Raw genomic sequence first — 23783 nt, forward strand, 5'->3', positions numbered from 1 at the left:
TAAAATAGAGACTGAAAATTTGGTTCTTCATACATAGAGAGCCAAATTGACTATCTACTTTATGTATTGAAGAATAAATATTGCATTAGAGTGTCATAAATGACTCTTTGGAATAAATGGTTTAACATATATAAAGAATGTATTAAAAATGCTGTAAAAGTATATGTGAATAAGAAATTAAAAAAATATATATTTCTTTCATTCTAAAATAAATACTATACTCTAGAAAAAGAAAAGTATATTCCAAATTAATTGCTGTTTTAATAAACCAATAAAGCATTAGTGACTTGTTTTTCTTCTTTTAAGTCTACTCTTATGGGTTTTGAGTAAAAATATTAATATAGTTGGAGAGAGAAAATATAACAGACGAGAGATAAAATATATAGTGATTTGGAGTATATTAATGGAAGAGTATTTTAATGAAATTAAGTTATTCTTTTACTATTATTGAGGCTATTTCACCAGTTTCATAATCTTTGTGTAACAATGCTTATTTTAGAATGCAATGAATAAGTTTAGGTTGATAATAAAATATATAGGAATCAAAACCGTATGTAAAATTGCATGTCCGGTTCGGATTTAAAACGCGTAGTCGCTTATCCGTGTGTTGCATATTTATTGTTATTTTTTATTATAAAATTAAGTTAATAGATATAATTTAATAAAATTTTTAATATTTAATATTAGTTTATAATATTTTAAAAAATAATAGCAAACTAATTATTTCTTAAATATTTTTTTTAATCTTTTAAGATTTTAAAATTTTATTAGTACAATAATATAAAAATTATCTTAAAATTATTAATTGATTAATTTTAATATTATATAAATTAATCCTATCAAAATAATTTATATCACTTTTTTTAAAATAGAAATTCATTGTATGCTTGAAAAATTAATTTATAATTAAAAATAATATTAAAACTATAAGTTAAAATGTTATTTTCTAGAATTAAAATTGTTATCTAATTAGAAAACTAATGTATTAATTAATATAATATTAAAATATAATTAATATGCTATTTTTTAAATAGAATTAATATTATTATCTGATTATAAAGTTATTTATTAGTTAATATAATATTAAAATATAATTAATATGTTATTCTTAGAATTATAGTCAGTATTTAATTAGAGATATAATTTATTAATTAATAAATTAATAGAAAAATAATAAAATTACACGTAAGCTTGAACTTCATGTATCAAAACTAAGTACACACGTCAAAACAAAACTCCTATGCATAAAAAATTAAGCAAAATGTCAAAAAATTTTAAGTCCAGAAATTAGTATATATATATATATATATATATATATATATATATATATATATTTACCATTTTAGATATTAACTTTTTTTAAGTAAATTTATTTATAAATTAAATTTGAGAATAGAAAAATAATAATCTTTTTATATTAAAGTTCAATGCCGAACTTCAAATTCCAAAAATTAACTGTCACAATTACATTATTATGGTCAAATATCTTACATAATAATATTGAGAACAGTTATTTTGCTCTGGGTTTGCATTTACAATTAGAAGACAGCCCATGGCTCTCGTTTCATAACTTCTAAAGTCTATGAAATTGGCCTTCCTCATTGCAATACAAAATCAAATTGAGTGGCTCTTCTGTGTTGAATTAAAAAAGAAACTTTCAAAAATGTCCCAGAATCAACAAAAATATAATATATCGTTTTTACTGTTTTTCTAACCTTTTTCTTTCAAATTTACAGTCATTGTTTCTTTGGTTGTTTTCGGCTATTTTTCAGTTGTATTAAAAGTCAATCAAACCCATAAATTTGAGGATAAAAAAGTAAAAAAAAAAAAACTATATTTTTGATATTTTTACACAGTAAAAATGAAAAAGATACTATAAATTTGATTAAAAATAAACAAAAAAAAAAGAAGAGTGTTTCTGATATTTTTCCAATTAAAAAGTAGATAGCTATGAAATGCAGTAATAAACAACAGCCATGGCTGAAATTAGACCTGAATACTCACAACACTGCACTTTATCATGACACTGAAAATCTCAGAAATTTGGTGACCAGAAACCATCTTTTCCAAAACCCTACCCAGAGAAAAAACAAACATACAAATCAGAGAAAATCCAGAAAACAAGGTCAAAGATCAATATAGTTTGTCTCAAGACTAAGCGCGCATGTGTAAATATGAACTAATTCAAACCATAAAACCCTGAATTGCTCATTAAATCAGTTATAGTGTGTTTGGTGGTATCTGTTACTCGGATAACTGCAGTAATTGCAAGACTCATAGTCAAATACTTTAGCAATGGAAAAGATCATATGAGTTTTGAAAATGCAATTGAATCTAAGAGAAAAGGACCGACAAAATTGATTAATAGACAAAATATCACGAATCCGAATATTTACAAAATGGAAAAAGCACTCAAATTTTATGTTAGGTTTTTTGCTATAACATACGAACCTTACACAACTTGACTTCAAATTGGTACATCCGAGCGTAGCTGGTACATCTAAGACTAGTCAAGTATTTTTCTTTTTCTTCAAAGAATGAAGTGATGGCGATGATGAATTTTTGAGGATTAGGGCTTTGTCAGCAACAACGCAGCTAATGGAGGGATCATTGAATTTTAAGCAATTTGCTAGCTGCCTTCTTTTGAAGATAATAGACATGCCGTGCTTGACATGCATCTCCTTTTTCTTTTTTCCTTTTCTTAAAAAAAAAAATTATTTGTATTATATAAATTCGCTACAGATTTCCGTTATCGAGCTTAAAGAAAAAATAATATTATATTTTTTAAAAATGTATGTATATATAAATATATATGAACTAAAAAAACACGTATACATGTTAAAATTATATATGACAATTTATAAAAAGCCATGGTAATTGGATATATATATTGGGTGTTGGTTGGTTGGTTGGTTAGTTACAAATTATAAGAGCATGAAATAGAACTTTCCAACTACCATACCTAACCCTATCCCCCAACACAATTTGAAGATTTTATGCCTTTTCTACCCAGAATCACCATGTGGGTTCTCATGCCCCCACGTTCTCTCCTTTTTCTTCCCTTTTTTATTTAAACTATGCATTTAATATATTTTTGTTATTTATTTTCTTCTTGATGCTCCAAAGTGGGCAAAGAAAATACACCCCTCAATAAGTAATCAGAACCATGTGAACTAATGGTACTATTCTTGCATATGTCTTCATATGTATGTAACATGGTTTCAATAATTCTTTTTTTTTTTCTTCCTCTTCTATTCTCGTGACTGAAATTTGTCTATTTTACCAAATGTAATTATAAGTGATGACAAAGATATGAGTATCACTTAACTCAAATGCTTGGCTTAATCATATATCATTACATGTTTAATCGAGATTTAAGTTTAATATTGTGAAGGAAAAAAGATAATCGGCTATATATCACCGTGATTCTGTCTAATTTTAAATAATCAACGGTACATCTGTGCGATTCCAGCTAATTATACCCTTTTTACTAATTTTAAATAAGGAGGGTATATAATTTGGGAAAAATGTCGTCTAGTATATAAGATCGAATCCTTTTTAAATTTAAATTAAGTTAATTGATTGGCAATGATTGTATACTAATATTAATAACAAAAAATTAAAATGAAGATTAGAGAGCACAAGAGTTTTAATTTCTTCATTATTTGAAACATTATATGGGTTCCAATTCCATGCTTGAGATAATAAAAGTCAGTGCATGTGATACGTGACTTAAGGAAAATTGAAGAAAGGGAAAAACGTTTAAGCATCACATGCATAATTTTGTTTGCATTTGAAACATTTATAGTACTTTGGTTCTGCTTTTCTAAATCTTGTCTTAAAAAACATCAGTCTCTGACATCATAACACATGCTCTTGAGTTGAAAATTTGAAATTTCTGTTTTCGGAAATATGCTAACTCTGTCTTCTAATAAGTGCATATATTATAATAAATAATAAATAAGAGAGTGATACGTATATATAGAGATAAAATATATTTTTAAGTCTTTAAAATTTTTAAAAATAAAAGTAAAAAGATTCGATTGTCTCATAAAATATATGTAAGGAGTCCTGAACAAAACAAAAATAAAAATACAAAGACTCAATAGAATAAAATAAAAGTTTAAGGATCCAATGGCATAAAACTGATAAGTTCAATAACTCAACAATGGATTTTTTTCTTCTTGTTGTACCTTACTATTGGATGATGGATAAATATTTATTTATTTAAAAATAATAAACATATATCTCGATCATCTACCGGTTTGATTTATAAGTGGAAAAATAAAATAATAATTCAACTAAACGCTTCTCATGGTTTAAAAATCTTAGGTATAAGAAAAAACCACCATGTTGAAAATGTAATACTAATCAAAATGCATTTAGAAACCAAACTCTTCACATTTTAATGAAAGAGCTTGGTAAACAAAATTAAATAAAAGAGAGGCAAAGATGGCTTTCAATTTTTCTTTTTGCTTAAAGGTAAACCTAATGTGCAAAATCTGTTTATAAATTGAATTGAGCATAAGATGTAAAATCTGTAAACTTTTAGATTGAATTCAGCACAAGAAAAGATGATGGAAACCAACACTTACTAATGAAAAATAATAATCTATGCATTAATTCTTTTTGTCTTTTATTCTTTATAATCTAAAATATCTAAAGTGTTAGTTTACTCCTTCCCTTTTCATATGTAAATTGCCTCCAACACTTACTATCCAAAATTGAGTTTGAGGAAGCCACCTATGCTAAACAACTAAATTTGATATCAATTTCTTTTTTCTGAGATGAGATATCAAATTCATTAATTTAGTTGCATAAATTAGCTTCATTGTGCGTATTAATTAACTTTGAATTAATTCTTATGTTTGAATTTAGTTGCATAAATTAGTTCCATGGATATTATGAAACTATTTTCGTTGTGCTTACTAAAAAAATAACAATTATGAATCAGTAAAAATAATTTATCCTAAACTTAATAATATGACCATTAAAAATTTCACATATATGCATTTTTTGCATATTTTACATCTAAATACAATAAATTTTGTATTGACTCACTAATCTTTATGTTACTAAGTAAAAATGACTTGCCACGTCATTTTTCTCATTGTAAAATTTTAAAAATTATTATCGAAAAGTGTTTTTGAAAATAAATTGAAAGCATAGATATTTATTTTAAAATTTTGAAACAATTAGATAAAATTGTTAAAAGTGTAAAGTTCATCATTTAATTAGATATTAGCCAATAAAAATTTAATAAAAAATGTGTTGTCAATGATTGTTTAAAATTATGATAGGCGATTAGGGTAATTTAAAAATTTAAATTATTTATTTTTAAAAAAACTAATATTTAATAATAAATTTAAAGATGAAATTAAATCTTTATTAATTGTTAATGTGAAACTTATAAATTTGTAAAAACCTCAGTGGATTATAGTAATTAATATTTTTCTTTTAATTTTTATCCCTAATCTATATTAATTTCTTATTTTCTATCTACTTTCATAAGTTTATTCATGTTTTTATTACTCTTTTTTTTCTTAAAATTTCTCTCTTATTTTACTCCTATTGATTTTTCTAGATTCGCAACTGCATTGATAAACATTTTTTCTTTTGTTGCTCATTGCTAAAAGCATAAAGAAACCTGTTAAACTAACTCTTTCTTTGAAAAAAACAGAAAAAGAAATTAGAAGAGGGAATAAAAAAGAAAAGTAACTTATGTTTGGTTGGAAAGAAAAGGAAAATAAACGTTATTTTTCTTTCTCATAATTTTTTTTTCCATTTTGAAAATTCAAAATATGAATTTTATTTTTTATTGTCTATCTATAAAATAGAAAAGTAGAAAATAATGGAAATAATTCTTCTTTTTCTCCTATATAATATAAGTTTCCGAATATAGAATAAATCTCATTGGACTGACTATGTTGTGTTGAGTGATCATCCAGAAAAAAGAAGAATAATTTTTTTATGATAGTTGCTTTTTGTGATAATTTGTCAAATGTCTATTTAAATAAAAAAATAATAATAATAACTACTGTATAAATAGATATTATACTGATAAAAAGTTCGATCAATTATTATTATTTTATATTTATATTTTTAGAATTTATAAATTTTAATATTATTATTTAACTGTTAAATTAATATCATTAAAATAATAATTTTTTCATTATGATTTAATATCTTAATAATGAGAAATTTGACTGTAGATTTATATAATTAGACACGAAAAAAATAAAAATGATAACGTACCAAGTAAAATTATTAAATTTTAAGAGTAAAAATTTTTAAAAATAAATATTAATCTATAATAAATTATCACCAAATACTTATCTAAAAGAACAATCAATCTATAAAAGAATTACCAAAGACTATTGTTTTTTTGTTTTTGTTTTCTTTCACTTCACTCAATGGGAGTGGGATTGAAGGGGCATGTGAGAGGGGTACAAGGCTGCCTGGTCAATTTGGTAAGATGCCGACAACGTACGTGGCTATGATTCACATGATCGGCTGTGGGCCCACTTAAATTAATTTTAGATTGTAGAGTCCCACTTTTTTTTTCATTTTCATTTTTTATTATATTTTTTCTAATTCTCTTATTAAATAGATAGACAGGTGAATGCGTGGGGGCATGCGCGTGAGATAATAATATATACATTTTTAAAAAAGGGGTTTCTGTTAATTAAAAGCAAACAGCAACAGCATTAGCATGTGAGGAAAGACCAGCGGTAGTTATGGCAGTTATGTGTCCAAACGGATCCCATAAACGCACGGGCAATTATTGCCTCTCCCTTCTCTTCCCCATTTCTTTTCGTCCGTTGCCTCTTTCTTCGTTTCATCCTCATTTTCTCCCTAATTATTTGCTTTAATTTGAAATCTTATTAATTGATTGAGTTATTTACTTTGCATGAAGATCGATTATATCCTTTTGGCTCTTTCATTATCGTCGACACATTTAAATTAAAAAGAATTACTTTATAAAAATAATACATACGGTCTTTTCGACATTTTAAAATTTTATTTTTATATATATCATAGTCCTTTCGGTAATATATTTCAACCCTCTTTTCGCCAGCATTAATCGATTTTTTTTTATTTTTTTATTGGTCAATTATCCGTAACTCTAGAAAATTTTGCTTATTTTTTTTTCTTTCTTCTTCCTAATGACAAATCATAATATTGCAAAAGTACTAATGGACAACAATTTTGTTCATATTTTGATTCCTTAACAGTCACCATTCATGATGACAACACAACATATAACACACTAGAGTTGTTATTCGTATTATTATTATTATTATGGAGTCCAATAATTCTGGGAATGTAAAGTGTTTTCATTTCTTTTGGAGGTGAAGGTTGAGTGACAAGGGCACATAGAGAGATAGACAAATGAACGGGTTCTTTGTTGGATAAGATGTGGAATGTATTCTTTGCTTCTACAAGTTTAAATATATTGTTGATGACCAAATTAGAATTGACAACTTTGATCTATCCATTTTTTTTCCTTTTTTAAAACTACAAATAGACCCTTTGCTTGCTAACGCTTTTCGTGATACGATTGGTCCTATAATCTACTTGTCCCCTTACTATAGGTCCAAAAAAATCTAACTTGTCTCCTTAATATTGGTCCTCCATGAAGAACAATTCCTCGACGACCCTTTCATGCATTATTTTTGATTAAATTTTTTTATAAATTACTCGAATTATATCTAACTGTTAAATAAATAATGAAATACTTCATTAACTAAATACATAAATGGCCTATTGTATTTATTTCATTTTTTGCAATTGGCTTCTTCAACTAAACTTTGTTTCAATTGAACCTTAACTCTAAGGATTATGCAATCAAACTTCCTCAATAGCATTAGTTAAGCGTGCATTTTTAAAAAATAGTTTAAGTGTGTTTAATAAATTATTTATTAATATACTAAATATCTTATTAATGAATAAAAAATACTTAATTTAAAAAAAAAGAAAATAAATCAAAATAAAAAATTTTCACTTCCTTTCCTCTAAATCAATGGCCTAAATCAAATTTTCTCACTTCTCTTCCTCTAAATCGATAGTAAGCTGCAATCAATCCTTGCCACCAGCCATTGCAGTAGTCTCGGCACCATACCACACCACCAACAACCAGTCTCGTTATAAAAATTGCACCCACAACCAGTCTTGCCACCATTCATTGTAGTAAACAGTCTCGCCATTGCACAACGTACACCACTAACGGTCTTACTGCTGCACAACGCATCAACAACAGTCTTGCTACTGCACATCGTACTAGTAACCAGTCTTGTGCTCTGCGTACTGCACTAACAACGTCGCCGTTCACAAACCCAGCCTCGCCATGCGCCACTATCGTTTCTGAAGCTCCTGCAGCTGCCGTTTCAATTGATTTTTTTTTACCATGTATCCGATTTGATATTTGGATTTTTTTAAGGCTACATAATAAAATTGTTGATATTTGGGTTTACTAATAATTTGGGGTTGCTAAATTTGAAATTCAATGCTGTCACATATTAAAATTTGAATGGATTGTCAAAAAATTAGTGATCAAAATATGTTTTTTAATGTCTTATTGAGTTAAGATTCCTCTTTTGAGTAAGAGATTTTACAAATATTTTAATTTTTATTATTTTGATTAATTAGCTTCTCTCATTTTTTATTTTATCAATACAAAAATGTCGTTAGAGAAAAATGTTAATTTTTTTTATTACTACTATTACTGAAGGGATTCAATTGCACGAACCATAGATTTAAAAGGTTCAATTTTAAAGCAAAATTTAGTTGAAGGAGCCAATTGTAAAAAAGGAACAAATACAGCAGTAGGCCAGTTATATATTTAACCTACTTTTTCAAAGTAATAAAACATTAATATTTATTTTAAATTTAATAACCAATTCATCAGTGTCACCCATTTAAGAGGATAACATATATAAATATATAATAATACGGCAAAAAGACAACAGGTGTTTGGCTATTAGTACTTTATTACCCATCGGTAAGTTGGTGGGCTTTTCTTACGTTTGTGTTTTATTAGATTCTGTTAGCAATAATCTTGTGGCCTTGCCCCCTAAAATCTATAATTTCAACACCCAATCCTCACATAACATTAAACCCATAGCTAGCCCATCTTATCAGGTTGACTCACATGTAATGTCCAATCAACACACGACAACATACGGACGTAAGAAGATTCGAGTACACGTAAGTGAAAACCATCCTTGCTGATTCAAAAATTTGGGTCTAATTACCAATTAGATCCTAGATTATATACTTTCTTTTTCAAATATTTTATCAAATTATTTTAAGATTTTAAAATAAACATCCGTATTTATGAATTTTTTTATATAAATAGTTCTGAGCAATAATTTTTAAAATTTTGATGAGAAAAATTATATGGTAAATCTATCGTATTTTATTAAAAAAAAATGCATTTAGATATGAGATATATAAAAGATGTATATATATATGTGAGACTTTTAATGATTACATGGTAAATAGAGGATAAAATTTTTATGTTGAATTATAATTTTTTTTAATAAACACAGTTGGCTTGCCACACCGTCTTCCTCGTTATAAGATTGTAATCGGGAAGTATTTTTAAAAATAATTTAAAAGTATGAATATTTTTATTTTTTAAAATTTAAAATAATTAAATAAACTTATTAAAAAATATATATACTTAATTAGTAATTAGGTTAAAAACTTAACTAGTAAATACTATCCTTCAGAAAAGAAAATTAAACAGTGAGTTTCAAATATTATATAAAGCTTTCATTCTTTTTTAATTTTTAATCAATGTGAAATCTAAAATTTAATCGATTCAATTCGAAATAGATACTTTTAAATAAACTTGTTAATATTTAGCTCGAACGCTGATTCTTACTTGGAGTTGGCTCAGCTTAGTGGTGGAAAGAATGGAAGAAATTCGCAAGCCATATAATTGGAGACATGATGAGTTTATTAAAGGTATTCCTACCTAGAAATTTAGATATAGAAAGGGATTTTTGGAATAGATAGTTGAAGCTGATACATATTTTTATTGTGTTTGGTTGAAATTTATAGAATTTATTTGTAAATTCAAAATTTATATGTTTTGAATGAAGGGAAAGTTAACTAATGATGGTAATAACCAATTAGAAATCCAAACTCTTAGGGATAATTATAAATTTAATGTCTCAATTTTTTAATTTTTTTTCAATTTCAGTATTTGAATTATTATTTTTTAATTAAAGAACCTGCTAATTTATATATATTATAGTGTCCCTCTCTTTATTGATCCTTATAATTTTTTCTATTTTTTAATTTTCTGTCAAATCTTCTTTTAGCACTAAAAAAAATATATTAGATTAAATTATTTTAATTTTTATTCATTTAAAAAATTACTCATCATCTTTTAATTTCTAAAAATTATTTGTTTAGAACACTCAATACCTTTCTCTTTTTCTATTATTGTTTTGAGGTGAAAGAATAAATTTTATTTTTATTTTTGAGATGAGTGTATAAAAATAAAAGAATAAGTAAATGGCATTTAAAAAAAAAATTATTTGAATGCATGAGAAACAAAATAATTTTACTTTTCTTTCTTTTAATCTTTTGAGAAATAAATATTCACATTAATATAGTTTAATTAGTATTTGAAAAAAAGATTAAAGCAGATAAAAAATTATTAATTAACCATTCATATCAAAAACTAAAATTAATTTGCATTAAAAATGAGATTTGTTTATTTTAATAAAAGAAATTAATTTTTTAAACGAGTCTAATATTTAATAATAACTTTATTAAGGATTAAAATATAATTTTAAATTAATAATTTAGTGGTTTAACTACATTAATTTTATACAGAATAAATAATATTTAATTTTATAAAAAATAAATAAAAAAGATATAATACAAAAATATAAAAAGTAACTTGTATATTAGAATAAACTTGGACAAATAAATAGTAGAAGTATTTGTTTTGACCTTTACTTTTATCCATTAAAATAGAAATGAATGGAGAGCTGCCTTCAACCAGAAATTTTAATATTCCTTTAAAGGGGGCAACATAATTCAGAAGTAGGCAGTGTTACAAAGATTAGGTTAAATATTTGTCTTTTTTTTTTTTTTTTCAGAAGTTTATAATTTGTTTGGTGAACTTGGAATAGTAATTTGCCAAAACCATTGAAACCTCTCACATGCAGATAGAGTCAGAGCCGCAGGCAAATGGGAAAAATATCTTATCCAAATATTTAATTTTGCTTTCACAAAATCCAAATTGAAAATGACCCTTCCACTGCTACAAAATTTACATATTATTATTATTATTATTATATATAATATAAGATCACATGTCTTGATTCTTCAAGAATCTCCTCTATTTTTAATTGGAGTAAATTAAATTCAGCAACACTTTGGCAATCAAGTCATATACCCTTGAATACTATATTATGTTCATAATTATGTTATATTATATTATACAAAATAACATAGGTATAATCTACTTATTGGGTGGTTAGCCTGCAAGTTAAAATGCAATCTAAATTTAATAAGGATATTGAATTCAATAATCTTTTTATTATATATGAGGTTGGTGGCTGCATAGACCAACAATCTTTTTAGGGTGTGGTTCACGTATTGTGACCTTGCCACTAAAATCCGTAAGAATAGTGATAAGAAAATCACCGTATATGTATAAATATTTTATATTTTGATATTAGATGACTGATATGTATTTTATTATTTAAAATTAATAAATATATAATTAACTACCGATTTAGTGTATAAATAATGAAATATACAAATACTGATTGAGTAAGAGCACAGGATCCATCGTATGACCGGTTTAAAACAGCCTCTTGCATCAAAGCATTGATAGATTGAAGCCACATGAATGTCGACTATGAAGCATGAGGATATGTTACTTGACAAAGTTAAGATTTTGGAAGAGTAATATTAAATTTAATGAGTCATATGTACTATAAATTTACGATATTTTGTAAATCTATAATAATTGATATTATTTTTATTTTAATTATATATTAATATAATTTGATAGTGAATTAACTAATTATATGTAGTATTTAGTTATTGATTAAGAGAATATATTATATTATCTCTTACAAGTTTTTATCTATTTCTAAAATATAATTAGTAGTGCTTGACGACTATTATAATCATATAATTTTGATTTGTATAAATAATTAAAAGTCATATATAGATCTACCCGACAATTTAAATTAGTAGAAAGACATATAAATTATAAATCAATTAAAATAATACCCGATCCAATGATTTATAATTAAAAAAATAATATTTATAATAGTAGAGTCATTATGTGGATATTTAAGAATCTAAAATTTAAATGATTAGAGATCAGTGAGTACTCCATTGGCAGATCATTTCAAGCTTTGTTTGGAGCAGTGTCCAAAGTTAGATTGAAAGATTAAAGTCGGGGCAAAGGTTTCATATGGCGTTGTAGTGTAGTTGGCCTTTTAGTTATGTAATGGTTTGTATTAGACCTAATTTGGCTCGTGTTGTTAGTTAAGATATGTCAAAATCAAGCAGACGACGTTGGGAAGCAATCAAATGGAATTTAAGGTATCTGAAGGACGCATCAAAACTTGGCATTATCTACAATTAAAGTAGGACATCTGGCGATGGCTGAAGCTACCAAAGAAGCTTTACTGCTTGCAAGGTTGATGAAGGAACTAGGTATTAAGCAAGAAGGAGTTCAATTGCATCGTGACAGTCGGGGTGCCAATGATTTAGTAAGAAACTAGGTCTATCATGCTAGGATTAAGCATATTTATGGGAGATTTCATAAAATCAGGAAGCTGATTGAGTCTGGTCAAATATTATTAGACAGATTCATACTTTTGAGAATGCAGCTAATATATCCGTTTCTCATACCATTTGTGGGAATTTGATGATCTATAACCCATCACTAGTGAACGACCATCTCATATTTGAGAATGACGATCATCTTAGATTTTTAATCTCTATTGTCGGAGCTTACATATTTAATAACAATTATATTAATAACTATTTTATTAGTGAGCTTATTTAAAATAATTCATCTATGTAGAGCCTATAAATTCTTAAATCATAGTATGCTAAATAGGTGGATGTTGTTATTAGATTAGTATATTAAGATTTCTAGGTTATGGTTTCTAATATGTCAAATCATAGATAACTTTTATTATCTACCTATGAGAGACAAAAATAAAAAACTCTAAAGAATTTAGCGATTTGACTTAGTATAGCTATACTTGTTGATTCAAACACTCATTCATAATTCATTCATATAATGAAAACACATACTTATGACTAAACTTTCTTAGTAATTATGGTATATGATAGTTTTAGATATTAGGATTTGATAATCAATATGGATTTTGAAATCTATAATTTGTATGTATTGTCATGGATAATTCAATGACCATTATTATAAAGAATAAAGTCTAACAGATGATTCACTCGGTCGTACAATATAAAAGATCCATCCGTACAAATATCATCATGTACACCCGGAAAGCCGTATGCTTTAAAATAAACTTGTATAGTTTGAGAAGATGTTTTGATTGATAAAAAATATTAAGATGGACTTTTCCTTTTTAAGTCACTGGAATGACCGGGGGCTTAGATCTCGCCGTTATGAGAAATTTAGAAGGTATTTTCATTTTTATTGTGGAAGGAATAAAAACTTTGGGCTTCTCTCGTCTTTTATTGCGACCTGGTATCGAGATCACCTCTTCTTCTTAATTAGAGGCTTGGACATCAGAGGTGAGGGGAACAAAGATCTACTTTAATCGATATGATCTTAGGCACGGTCATACATAACATAGAAATCAAGTTCAGAAAAATGAGTCTTAAATGAAATGAGTAGACTAGAATTGGCAGTATTTTATGAGATCTGATAATATAATAGAAAGAAATTGATTTCTTTCTTATATAAATATAAGTCTTATCCATTTCTTGAATTAATAAAATATTTTAGCCATTTTTTGTGTGGAAGACGTAGATCCATTGTTAAACCTCATTAATTCTCATTTTTTCTTTATTTATATTATTTTTCATTAGGATTACATTTAAAATAAATTAGTTATCATCCAAATAAGATTTTGGATGAGGTTTGAAGAAATAATATATTTTTTAAAGCTAAAAGAATTAGATATTTTGAGTTTGGACCAAATTCACAAAATCAATAGGAAAGAAAAAAAATAACCCTCAAATATTCAAGTCAGACGAGCACCCTGTAAATATGCATACTTTGAATAATTAAAATTAAATTATCATTACTTGTAAACTAGATTTTGATATTTTATATCCATAAAAAACCATAAATTAAAATAATTTTATGTAGCATGAGAATATGACTAGTAAGTAAATAGTTTGAAAAATAAATAAGTTGAGCCAAAAAATATTTAAAAATGGTTTAAGATAACTTCTTAGACCATGATTTAACAGTCAAATAATGAAATTATGAGTTTTCGCTATCAAATACGAGCAATATAATAATAGTAACTGTCGAAATAAATGTAGTTAAATTCTTGTAAATCAAGATTTTTTAACGATAAAATACATTTTTTATTACAATTTATAATCACATATCTCTTTTTATCTGAAAAATACTTACATATTAAAAATTGTAAAACGCTGAAATTATATAATACTTATCTGAAAGATATTTGAAGATGGTTTGAGTAGTAGAATCAAATGTGATAAGAACGAGTTTCAGACCATTCATGACTTATTATACAAAAGTCATTTTAAGAGTGTCTTTTTGTGGTCGAGTGCGTCGTGTTTTTGAGTTGATACAAAGGTCACAATGCCGAAGAGCCATGAAACAGTAAAATAATAAAGAGAAGCATGCTTTATGTGGAACTTAGAATTTTCTAAACCATGCTTTGTCCCCCAACAAGCCGTCACTATATGCCCACATTAAAAAGAATTTGTCAATAACAATACAAAACTAGGCACAAAATGTACTATAAATCTTGACTTTAGATTCCTACAACAGTTTTGTAGTTGGAAATTATTGAGGAATTGGGTTAATGATTGAGTTAGTGCCCTTTAATGAAAAACGAGGTTTGATGCATAGGAAGTAAGTTTGCATAGTTTCAAGGATGGATGCTTAGATTTGTACCAAAATCTCTAAAAAAGCAAAAAAGCTTTGGAAGGTGGGCTACTTCCAATCATGGGAGGAAATGTTCTTCCATGTGTAAGAGAGTTAATGTCTGGGTTCTACGAAATGTTTAAGAAAATAAGGTTTCTGTGTTGATCATGTTTGGAAACTCTTTGAAAGCTCTTAAAGGCTTTAGAAATCTTTTAAGAATTTCCAATTCTTTTACCAAGTTTTTAAAAAAATTTGTTGTTTCTATATTTTTGTGCAACCTATATCAATGATATTGACACCCTCTCTATGGTTTTGAGATTATGAATTTGAATGGATGTTGAGTGCTAATTTTTCCGAGTATAAGAACATTTCCAACGGTGCTCTTTATTTTAAAGAGTACAGTTTCTATAATAAAGAATATTTAAAAAATATTTATATATAAAGAGTAAAACATTTTATTTAAGTCCAATAGACTCTTTATATTTTATTATATATTTTACTTTTATTTCTATAAGCATTAATAATTTTAATTTCTCTTTCATTTATTTGTAACTTTTATCAATAGAAAAACAAGAGTAACAAATATCAATTAAATCAATTGTATAAAAATTTATAGTGCATATTAAATAAAATAGAGACTGAAAATTTGGTTCTTCATACATAGAGAGCCAAATTGACTATCTACTTTATGTATTGAAGAATAAATATTGCATTAGAGTGTCATAAATGACTCTTTGGAATAAATGGTTTAACATATATAAAGAATGTATTAAAAATGCTGTAAAAGTATATGTGAATAAGAAATTAAAAAAATATATATTTCTTTCATTCTAAAATAAATACTATACTCTAGAAAAAGAAAAGTATATTCCAAATTAATTGCTGTTTTAATAAACCAATAAAGCATTAGTGACTTGTTTTTCTTCTTTTAAGTCTACTCTTATGGGTTTTGAGTAAAAATATTAATATAGTTGGAGAGAGAAAATATAACAGACGAGAGATAAAATATATAGTGATTTGGAGTATATTAATGGAAGAGTATTTTAATGAAATTAAGTTATTCTTTTACTATTATTGAGGCTATTTCACCAGTTTCATAATCTTTGTGTAACAATGCTTATTTTAGAATGCAATGAATAAGTTTAGGTTGATAATAAAATATATAGGAATCGAAACCGTATGTAAAATTGCATGTCCGGTTCGGATTTAAAAGCGTAGTCGCTTATCCGTGTGTTGCATATTTATTGTTATTTTTTTATTATAAAATTAAGTTAATAGATATAATTTAATAAAATTTTTAATATTTAATATTAGTTTATAATATTTTAAAAAATAATAGCAAACTAATTATTTCTTAAATATTTTTTTAATCTTTTAAGATTTTAAAATTTTATTAGTACAATAATATAAAAATTATCTTAAAATTATTAATTGATTAATTTTAATATTATATAAATTAATCCTATCAAAATAATTTATATCACTTTTTTTAAAATAGAAATTCATTGTATGCTTGAAAAATTAATTTATAATTAAAAATAATATTAAAACTATAAGTTAAAATGTTATTTTCTAGAATTAAAATTGTTATCTAATTAGAAAACTAATGTATTAATTAATATAATATTAAAATATAATTAATATGCTATTTTTTAAATAGAATTAATATTATTATCTGATTATAAAGTTATTTATTAGTTAATATAATATTAAAATATAATTAATATGTTATTCTTAGAATTATAGTCAGTATTTAATTAGAGATATAATTTATTAATTAATAAATTAATAGAAAAAATAATAAAATTACACGTAAGCTTGAACTTCATGTATCAAAACTAAGTACACACGTCAAAACAAAACTCCTATGCATAAAAAATTAAGCAAAATGTCAAAAAATTTTAAGTCCAGAAATTAGTATATATATATATATATATATATATATATATATATATATTTACCATTTTAGATATTAACTTTTTTTAAGTAAATTTATTTATAAATTAAATTTGAGAATAGAAAAATAATAATCTTTTTTATATTAAAGTTCAATGCCGAACTTCAAATTCCAAAAATTAACTGTCACAATTACATTATTATGGTCAAATATCTTACATAATAATATTGAGAACAGTTATTTTGCTCTGGGTTTGCATTTACAATTAGAAGACAGCCCATGGCTCTCGTTTCATAACTTCTAAAGTCTATGAAATTGGCCTTCCTCATTGCAATACAAAATCAAATTGAGTGGCTCTTCTGTGTTGAATTAAAAAAGAAACTTTCAAAAATGTCCCAGAATCAACAAAAATATAATATATCGTTTTTACTGTTTTTCTAACCTTTTTTCTTTCAAATTTACAGTCATTGTTTCTTTGGTTGTTTTCGGCTATTTTTCAGTTGTATTAAAAGTCAATCAAACCCATAAATTTGAGGATAAAAAAGTAAAAAAAAAAAAACTATATTTTTGATATTTTTACACAGTAAAAATGAAAAAGATACTATAAATTTGATTAAAAATAAACAAAAAAAAAAGAAGAGTGTTTCTGATATTTTTCCAATTAAAAAGTAGATAGCTATGAAATGCAGTAATAAACAACAGCCATGGCTGAAATTAGACCTGAATACTCACAACACTGCACTTTATCATGACACTGAAAATCTCAGAAATTTGGTGACCAGAAACCATCTTTTCCAAAACCCTACCCAGAGAAAAAACAAACATACAAATCAGAGAAAATCCAGAAAACAAGGTCAAAGATCAATATAGTTTGTCTCAAGACTAAGCGCATGTGTAAATATGAACTAATTCAAACCATAAAACCCTGAATTGCTCATTAAATCAGTTATAGTGTGTTTGGTGGTATCTGTTACTCGGATAACTGCAGTAATTGCAAGACTCATAGTCAAATACTTTAGCAATGGAAAAGATCATATGAGTTTTGAAAATGCAATTGAATCTAAGAGAAAAGGACCGACAAAATTGATTAATAGACAAAATATCACGAATCCGAATATTTACAAAATGGAAAAAGCACTCAAATTTTATGTTAGGTTTTTTGCTATAACATACGAACCTTACACAACTTGACTTCAAATTGGTACATCCAGCTACGCTCGGTAGAAAATTTCAATGGCATGGATACGCAGTACCACATCCTCTCCTAGATGCACCGAAAACAAACACTTGCAGCCAGAGGGTTTTTCTTCTAAAAGCATATTCTTCTCCAAGAGTTAAGATGATCTGCATACAAGAGTACCACATAAGAAGCAATACATATGGCTAGTTGAAGTGTATCAGTGAGGTTTTTCTCAATGTCTGATGCATACATCTATGCTATGAATTCTAAAAGCTACCTGTTAAGACAGTGATCATTATCACTTAAAAGTTGATTATTGCTCCTATAAGTTCGAAGATAATTATGTAAAAGTTATAAAATGAAGCTAAGATAGAAAAAGGATCTGCACATGGTTTTGGAAGGGAAGAAGATTTCTTTTTGTATGAAATTTTTCCTCTCATATTTTTTTTTTTTCTTTTTTAGAAGTTACATCTAATTGTTATAAGATAAACTAAAAACTGCAAGTGTACAAAGCAATTTGTTGTATAAGAAAGCCTACAACTAGTTTTGGTTTCTGCTATTTGATAATTGCATTGTCGAGAGTGAATATCTGAAGAACATATGCTCCAAGTTCAAATAGATGTGCAGCTTCCACTACTAAGCTCCTCGGCAAAAGCTAACAACATCTTTATTTTCAGAGAACCCAAGTTATCCAGAAATTTTCAAGAAAATAAAAGAAGTAAAAAGAAACAGAAAATGCATATATTAAGTTAAAATATGAATATGGCTCCCTTAGAAACTCATGTCTTCCAAATATCAAATACATAGATAAATTCCAATAGATAAGTGCAAAATCAAATAATCGATTTAAAAATGTTTCATTTGACTTCCATTCCCCTCTACAATTTTCATTACATTAGGGGAAACTCCTATCAAACTTAGAAAGATTGGTTAATGACACCACTTGAACTACAAAACTATTTACTTCAATACCTTGAATATTTGATTAAAGCAGCAGTCATTTTCAAGCATTCATTTATTCCAAACACAATCTACTATTGAATTTAAATGATCTCTATATATCAATACATAGCATGTCAAACAAGGCTATTTGCACGTAAATGGAATGTGTTTCTTGTTTTTCGCTTCCAATTGAAGAGAAATGTATGCAGAATCAAGTTTAAAGCAAACATGTTAAAAACGACTTTCTTCAAAAAACAAGATCAAAGGTTCATTACCTGTTCACTAAAAAACATTGATGAAGAAGATCCTAATAAAACCCATCATGGAAATGATAGTGCCCCCTAAAAGACAGGCTTGCAGTACTTTTTCCCTCTTCCTTGGGCCCAGCAAAGTGAAATGACACAAAGCTGCCTCCAAAATAGATTTGCCATCCAAAAAATAAACCTAGAACATGATATTAAGGGGAAGAGAGAATTTTGATGAGCATTTAAAAGCCATGGAGTTTTGCTTTCTTAATGAATATTGGCAGCATATCAGTCTTTTAATCTCTACATCAATGCCAAGAACCTAACAGTAGATGCGAAATTGGTAGTTTTTAAGCTATCAAATCCTGAACCATATATTCATCCCTATAATTACTATAAATCTTTTCACCACAGCATTTAAGATATAAGAGAGAACATTGACATGATTAAATACATCAATTCAAGGAACAGGTCTTCTAATATGTCTGAAAGAACTAAGCAACAAGTACATATAAGGAAACATAAGAACTGAGAGTTACCAAGTTCAAGAGTGATCAAAGTATCTTATGGTACTGTGGTAATCATAACTGTTGGCTTAAGACCCAATAGTGCTTTCTTATGGTGATGGATTTTCATGTCCACCATTTTCAATTTTCGGCAACAGTTCTACTAATTTAGAAAATTCAGTATGGACATTTAATTGCTTATTAACTTAATAAGTTTGACAAACTGTTCCAAAATACAAAGAATCCATTCCAAGACCTTGCTATAAAAGTATAAAAGGAAAAACATTAGAAAAAAGAAAACGCATTCATTAGTGAAGGAAAACTAATTGGCCATCATTTGACTGCATCTAATCTAAAATAGTTAGGACAATCCACAAGGGACTCAACAATTGGAAGATAAGAGAAAAGATACCAGGACTGAAAATTTATCAACACCTGTCCTCCTTGAAAGTGTATCATCAACTGAAGTTGGAGGGTTTGGAAAGAGTTGGAAAAGGCATGCATATTTCCCACTCAATTAACAGAATGAAGCAATAAATAAATCTAAAATATCAAGGTTCATCCTTTTCCAAGAACAATCTTCTTGAGTATTTAGCTTGAATTGTACTCAATTGTCTCAATGGAAAAAGAAAAAGGGGGGAGGTAAGTGATATTCCCTTGACAAGCATAGTTTACTAGGAAAGGTTATCGCTTAATATTTTTCTGCCAAAGCAGTATCCTTAATGCTGTATGGAATGTTCTATAGTATCTCTACCCTAAAGTTAACATCTCTACCTTGCAGTGACCAATCTCAGAAGTCAAGCTAATGTATTTGCTGTTATCAACCTATTTTGTACTAATTACCTTTTCACAAGATTAACAATCTCACCCATAGAAAAAGCAGAACGCTAACCACATTAAATTACTGAAAAACATTGCAATCAGTATCCATCAAATGTAATTATAATCCAACCAAGCCAGGTGAGAATCATGTCATAATAAGATGATTCCATTAAACATTCATCTTGGTTTCTACTAGCAATAGTTGTTTGAGAAAATAACTCATCTACTAAAAAGTGTTATTTCAGAGACCAAACAGGGCTAGTAACGGGCACTGGATAGAATAATTTAGGAGCTAGAGACCCTAAGCTTGTTGACAGATGGCACACGAAATAGCTTGCCTTAAACCAATTCTCCCAGCCCCATTTGTTAGAGAATTTCCACATCTACATACAAGGAGATCAATAGATTGATGAAACTCCTTTTTCCTTTTCTAGATTTCTAGTTACTTTCTTAACTATTAAGAAGGCTAATGGGCACATGTACTTTAACAGAATTTAAATCCTACTATAATGTTAAATGGAACAAAATTTACCGGCAAGCTGTTGAGGAGAGCAACTGTAAGAGAAACTTGAAATGTGCATGTTAAGCTCTTTTCCAGAACCTTTGGAATATATGCACTGAAAGTGAATGCCCAGCGAGGTTGATAAGCAGTTAACTGAAGTGAGTGTGCCATGGAGATCACTTCACCAACAAAAACAAAAGTCCCACCACAGTTATCTTCTGTGAAATCAGTTTCAGAATCAGGAACAGAGTTTTTTCCAAGTAGTAAGCATTCTGGAGAGTAAGGCCTTGAATAAGTGATCTCAGCCCATATTAACCCGGGAAAATGGACAGGGCTTAAACAAAGTTCATCCTAAAGATAATAGAAAAGAATTGAATCAGTTGAGATGAACAGCATGTTATTAATTATTTTCCCATCAAATCAAATCAGATAGAGAAAGGTCACTGCCATGAACACTTTTGTTTCAAAAGCCTGCCTTAGAACATTAAATTACAACTTCGTAGTGGGAAGCCTAAATTTTTATCATTCCTCCAGATTATGGACCATAAGCAAATGTCAAAAATAATTAACAAGCATTGCTGAAGATCGAAAGACATTTGAAAATATTGAAGTACCTACTTGGGAACATAAACAGCTGCTTCCATTAGTTATTTCTGTAGCCCATCCACGATCACATCTCTTAAGTTTGACAGCATCCCTAGCATCCAAGCAGTGCATACCATCTTTTCTGCTTAGATGACCATTCTCAAAGGTGGCATCATGTAAATGACTAGAACCAAAGCATTGAATGGCTACAAATTCAGTCAGATTATCAGGGCAAGCTGATTGATCATCTGCCAAATGAATTTTCTTGCTCTCTTCGATCATAGAAGTAGGAACACAGTAACCATTTCTACTATGAACTATGGAAGAACCTCTGGAATTTTCTGAATGGTTTGAACTTGGGAGCGCCTGTTGATGTATTAGAGCAGTCATCTCCATCCATTCCTGTTCATTATGAATACGCCTACCATCCAATGACACGATTATATCACCAGGAGACAAATAACCAGACAAAGGAGAGGCAGAAGGTACATTTAAAACCTATTCAAGTATGAAAATAAATCCCATAAGTGAGAAGCAAAAATAGGCAAATCAGCATGTGCATTCATTGTAAAAAGTTAACAGTATACCATGAGGCTTTCACCATGCATGTAAAAGGGAGACAAGATGAAGGGCAGGAGGAATAACAGCAGTCCACAAACTGCACAGCACTTAGAGATCAAGACACAGTCAGCATCCCTGCAATACTATGGAAAATGACATAGTAACCTATGAACTAATAGGAGCTTACCACAGCATTATGCCAAATTCCAGCACAGTATATACGAAGGGCAGCAAAACGTGGTAAAATCTGAAGCAACTCATGATTGAAAGCGGCAAGAGCACCAGGAAAAAGGACTGCAATAAAAACGGCAATGTATTCCGTCTGTATGCCCTCACTGCAATTTCGATGCAAAAGGGTGCCTACAGAAATAACCATGAGAATCTATCTATCTGACCTTATGCGAATCCAGGTCTAAATTAAATCTCTATATCTAATAGTTTCTTGAATCTACTTATTTCAAATTAAATGATGAAAAACAGAGTGAAAAATCAAATGGGAAGAAGAAAGTGACCTGGCAGCAGAAATGGCATGGCCAAATTCATGGGCAGAAACAGAAATCAAAGTAGAAAGTAGCAAAAGAGCAGCATCAGTAACTGATAGTCTAAATGCATAGATTGTAGGAGAAAACCCAAACAACAAGGAATGAACAACATTGCTTAGCTCTCTATTTCCACCACCAAATATATGGAAAGCAGTGCCTGAGTCCCAAACAAGAATCTGTAAGTACACATAACACAAATTTATATCTATAATGTACACATCAGTAGAGATTAAAGAGAGAAGATGAGGAAAGCACATCATTACCATAGTGACAAGGAAAAGTGAAGTGAGGGCAAAACCGACCCCAATTGAAAACCATAGCTTGAAGAAGCGAGCATGCCTCCTTCCAATACGGAATAACTGAGAATTAAAGGCTGTGATTTTGTAATCGCAAAACCAACATGAAATTGTGTTTGATAGACGAGGGATTCCAGTTTCTGAAGTTTGAAGAGGTAACAGCCTGTGCCTTTGGGCTCTTCCAAATCTCCTAAAACGCCTCTCCTCCTCCATTGTCTACCTTCACTCTCACTCTCATCTGTTTTTCACCTCAAGATTAGTACTGCTCACCGTACTGCCATTTCTAATAATATTATTGTTATTTAACCGTCACTACTTTTATTTGGTCAACACCGTTTTCTTTTTCTTACAATAAAATGAATCCTTAATTAATATTTTAAAAAATAAAAATGAATTAATATTTTAAAAAACTTTAAGAGCTAGAGTATATTTAATAATAATCTTAGAAACTATAAAAGTTACTAACATTAAGATTTTTATAAAAATAAGAAGCATTTAATTATTTAACTTTTTTTATAAATTCTATATAAATAAATATACATTTAAAAAATTATTAATTTTTATAAAAATAAATTTTGTATATTGTAATTTAATATTTATAT

The 23783-nt window shown here is 27.6% G+C and overlaps 1 protein-coding gene across 8 annotated transcripts; it reads right to left on the bottom strand.

Moving 5' to 3' along the window:
- Positions 1 to 2335: 2335 nt before the first annotated feature.
- LOC8279017 (membrane-bound transcription factor site-2 protease homolog) lies at positions 2336 to 23477 on the bottom strand. Of its 8 annotated transcripts, none has more exons than XR_007215596.1 (9): positions 23149 to 23477; positions 22856 to 23061; positions 22531 to 22678; positions 22370 to 22450; positions 21816 to 22280; positions 21228 to 21548; positions 18279 to 18344; positions 18178 to 18239; positions 17363 to 17802 (listed from the first exon to the last, which is right to left on the bottom strand). XR_007215596.1 is itself a non-coding variant. In XM_048373285.1 (8 exons), the coding sequence occupies exons 1-8, from the start codon at positions 23392 to 23394 to the stop codon at positions 18231 to 18233; spliced, it is 1542 nt and encodes a 513-aa protein (XP_048229242.1). In that variant the 5' UTR covers positions 23395 to 23477; the 3' UTR covers positions 18062 to 18230. The 8 variants fall into 8 exon arrangements, 4 of the variants coding, with proteins under 4 accessions (XP_048229242.1, XP_015583048.2, XP_048229243.1 ...); XR_007215593.1 differs by lacking the exon at positions 17363 to 17802 and adding an exon at positions 19398 to 19566 and having other exon boundaries at positions 18062 to 18239; positions 23149 to 23476; XR_007215595.1 differs by lacking the exon at positions 17363 to 17802 and adding an exon at positions 2336 to 2418 and having other exon boundaries at positions 18145 to 18344.
- Between the last annotated feature and the right edge of the window lie 306 nt (positions 23478 to 23783).

This window comes from Ricinus communis, chromosome 4 (assembly GCF_019578655.1).
Source record: "Ricinus communis isolate WT05 ecotype wild-type chromosome 4, ASM1957865v1, whole genome shotgun sequence".
NCBI lineage: Eukaryota > Viridiplantae > Streptophyta > Magnoliopsida > Malpighiales > Euphorbiaceae > Ricinus > Ricinus communis.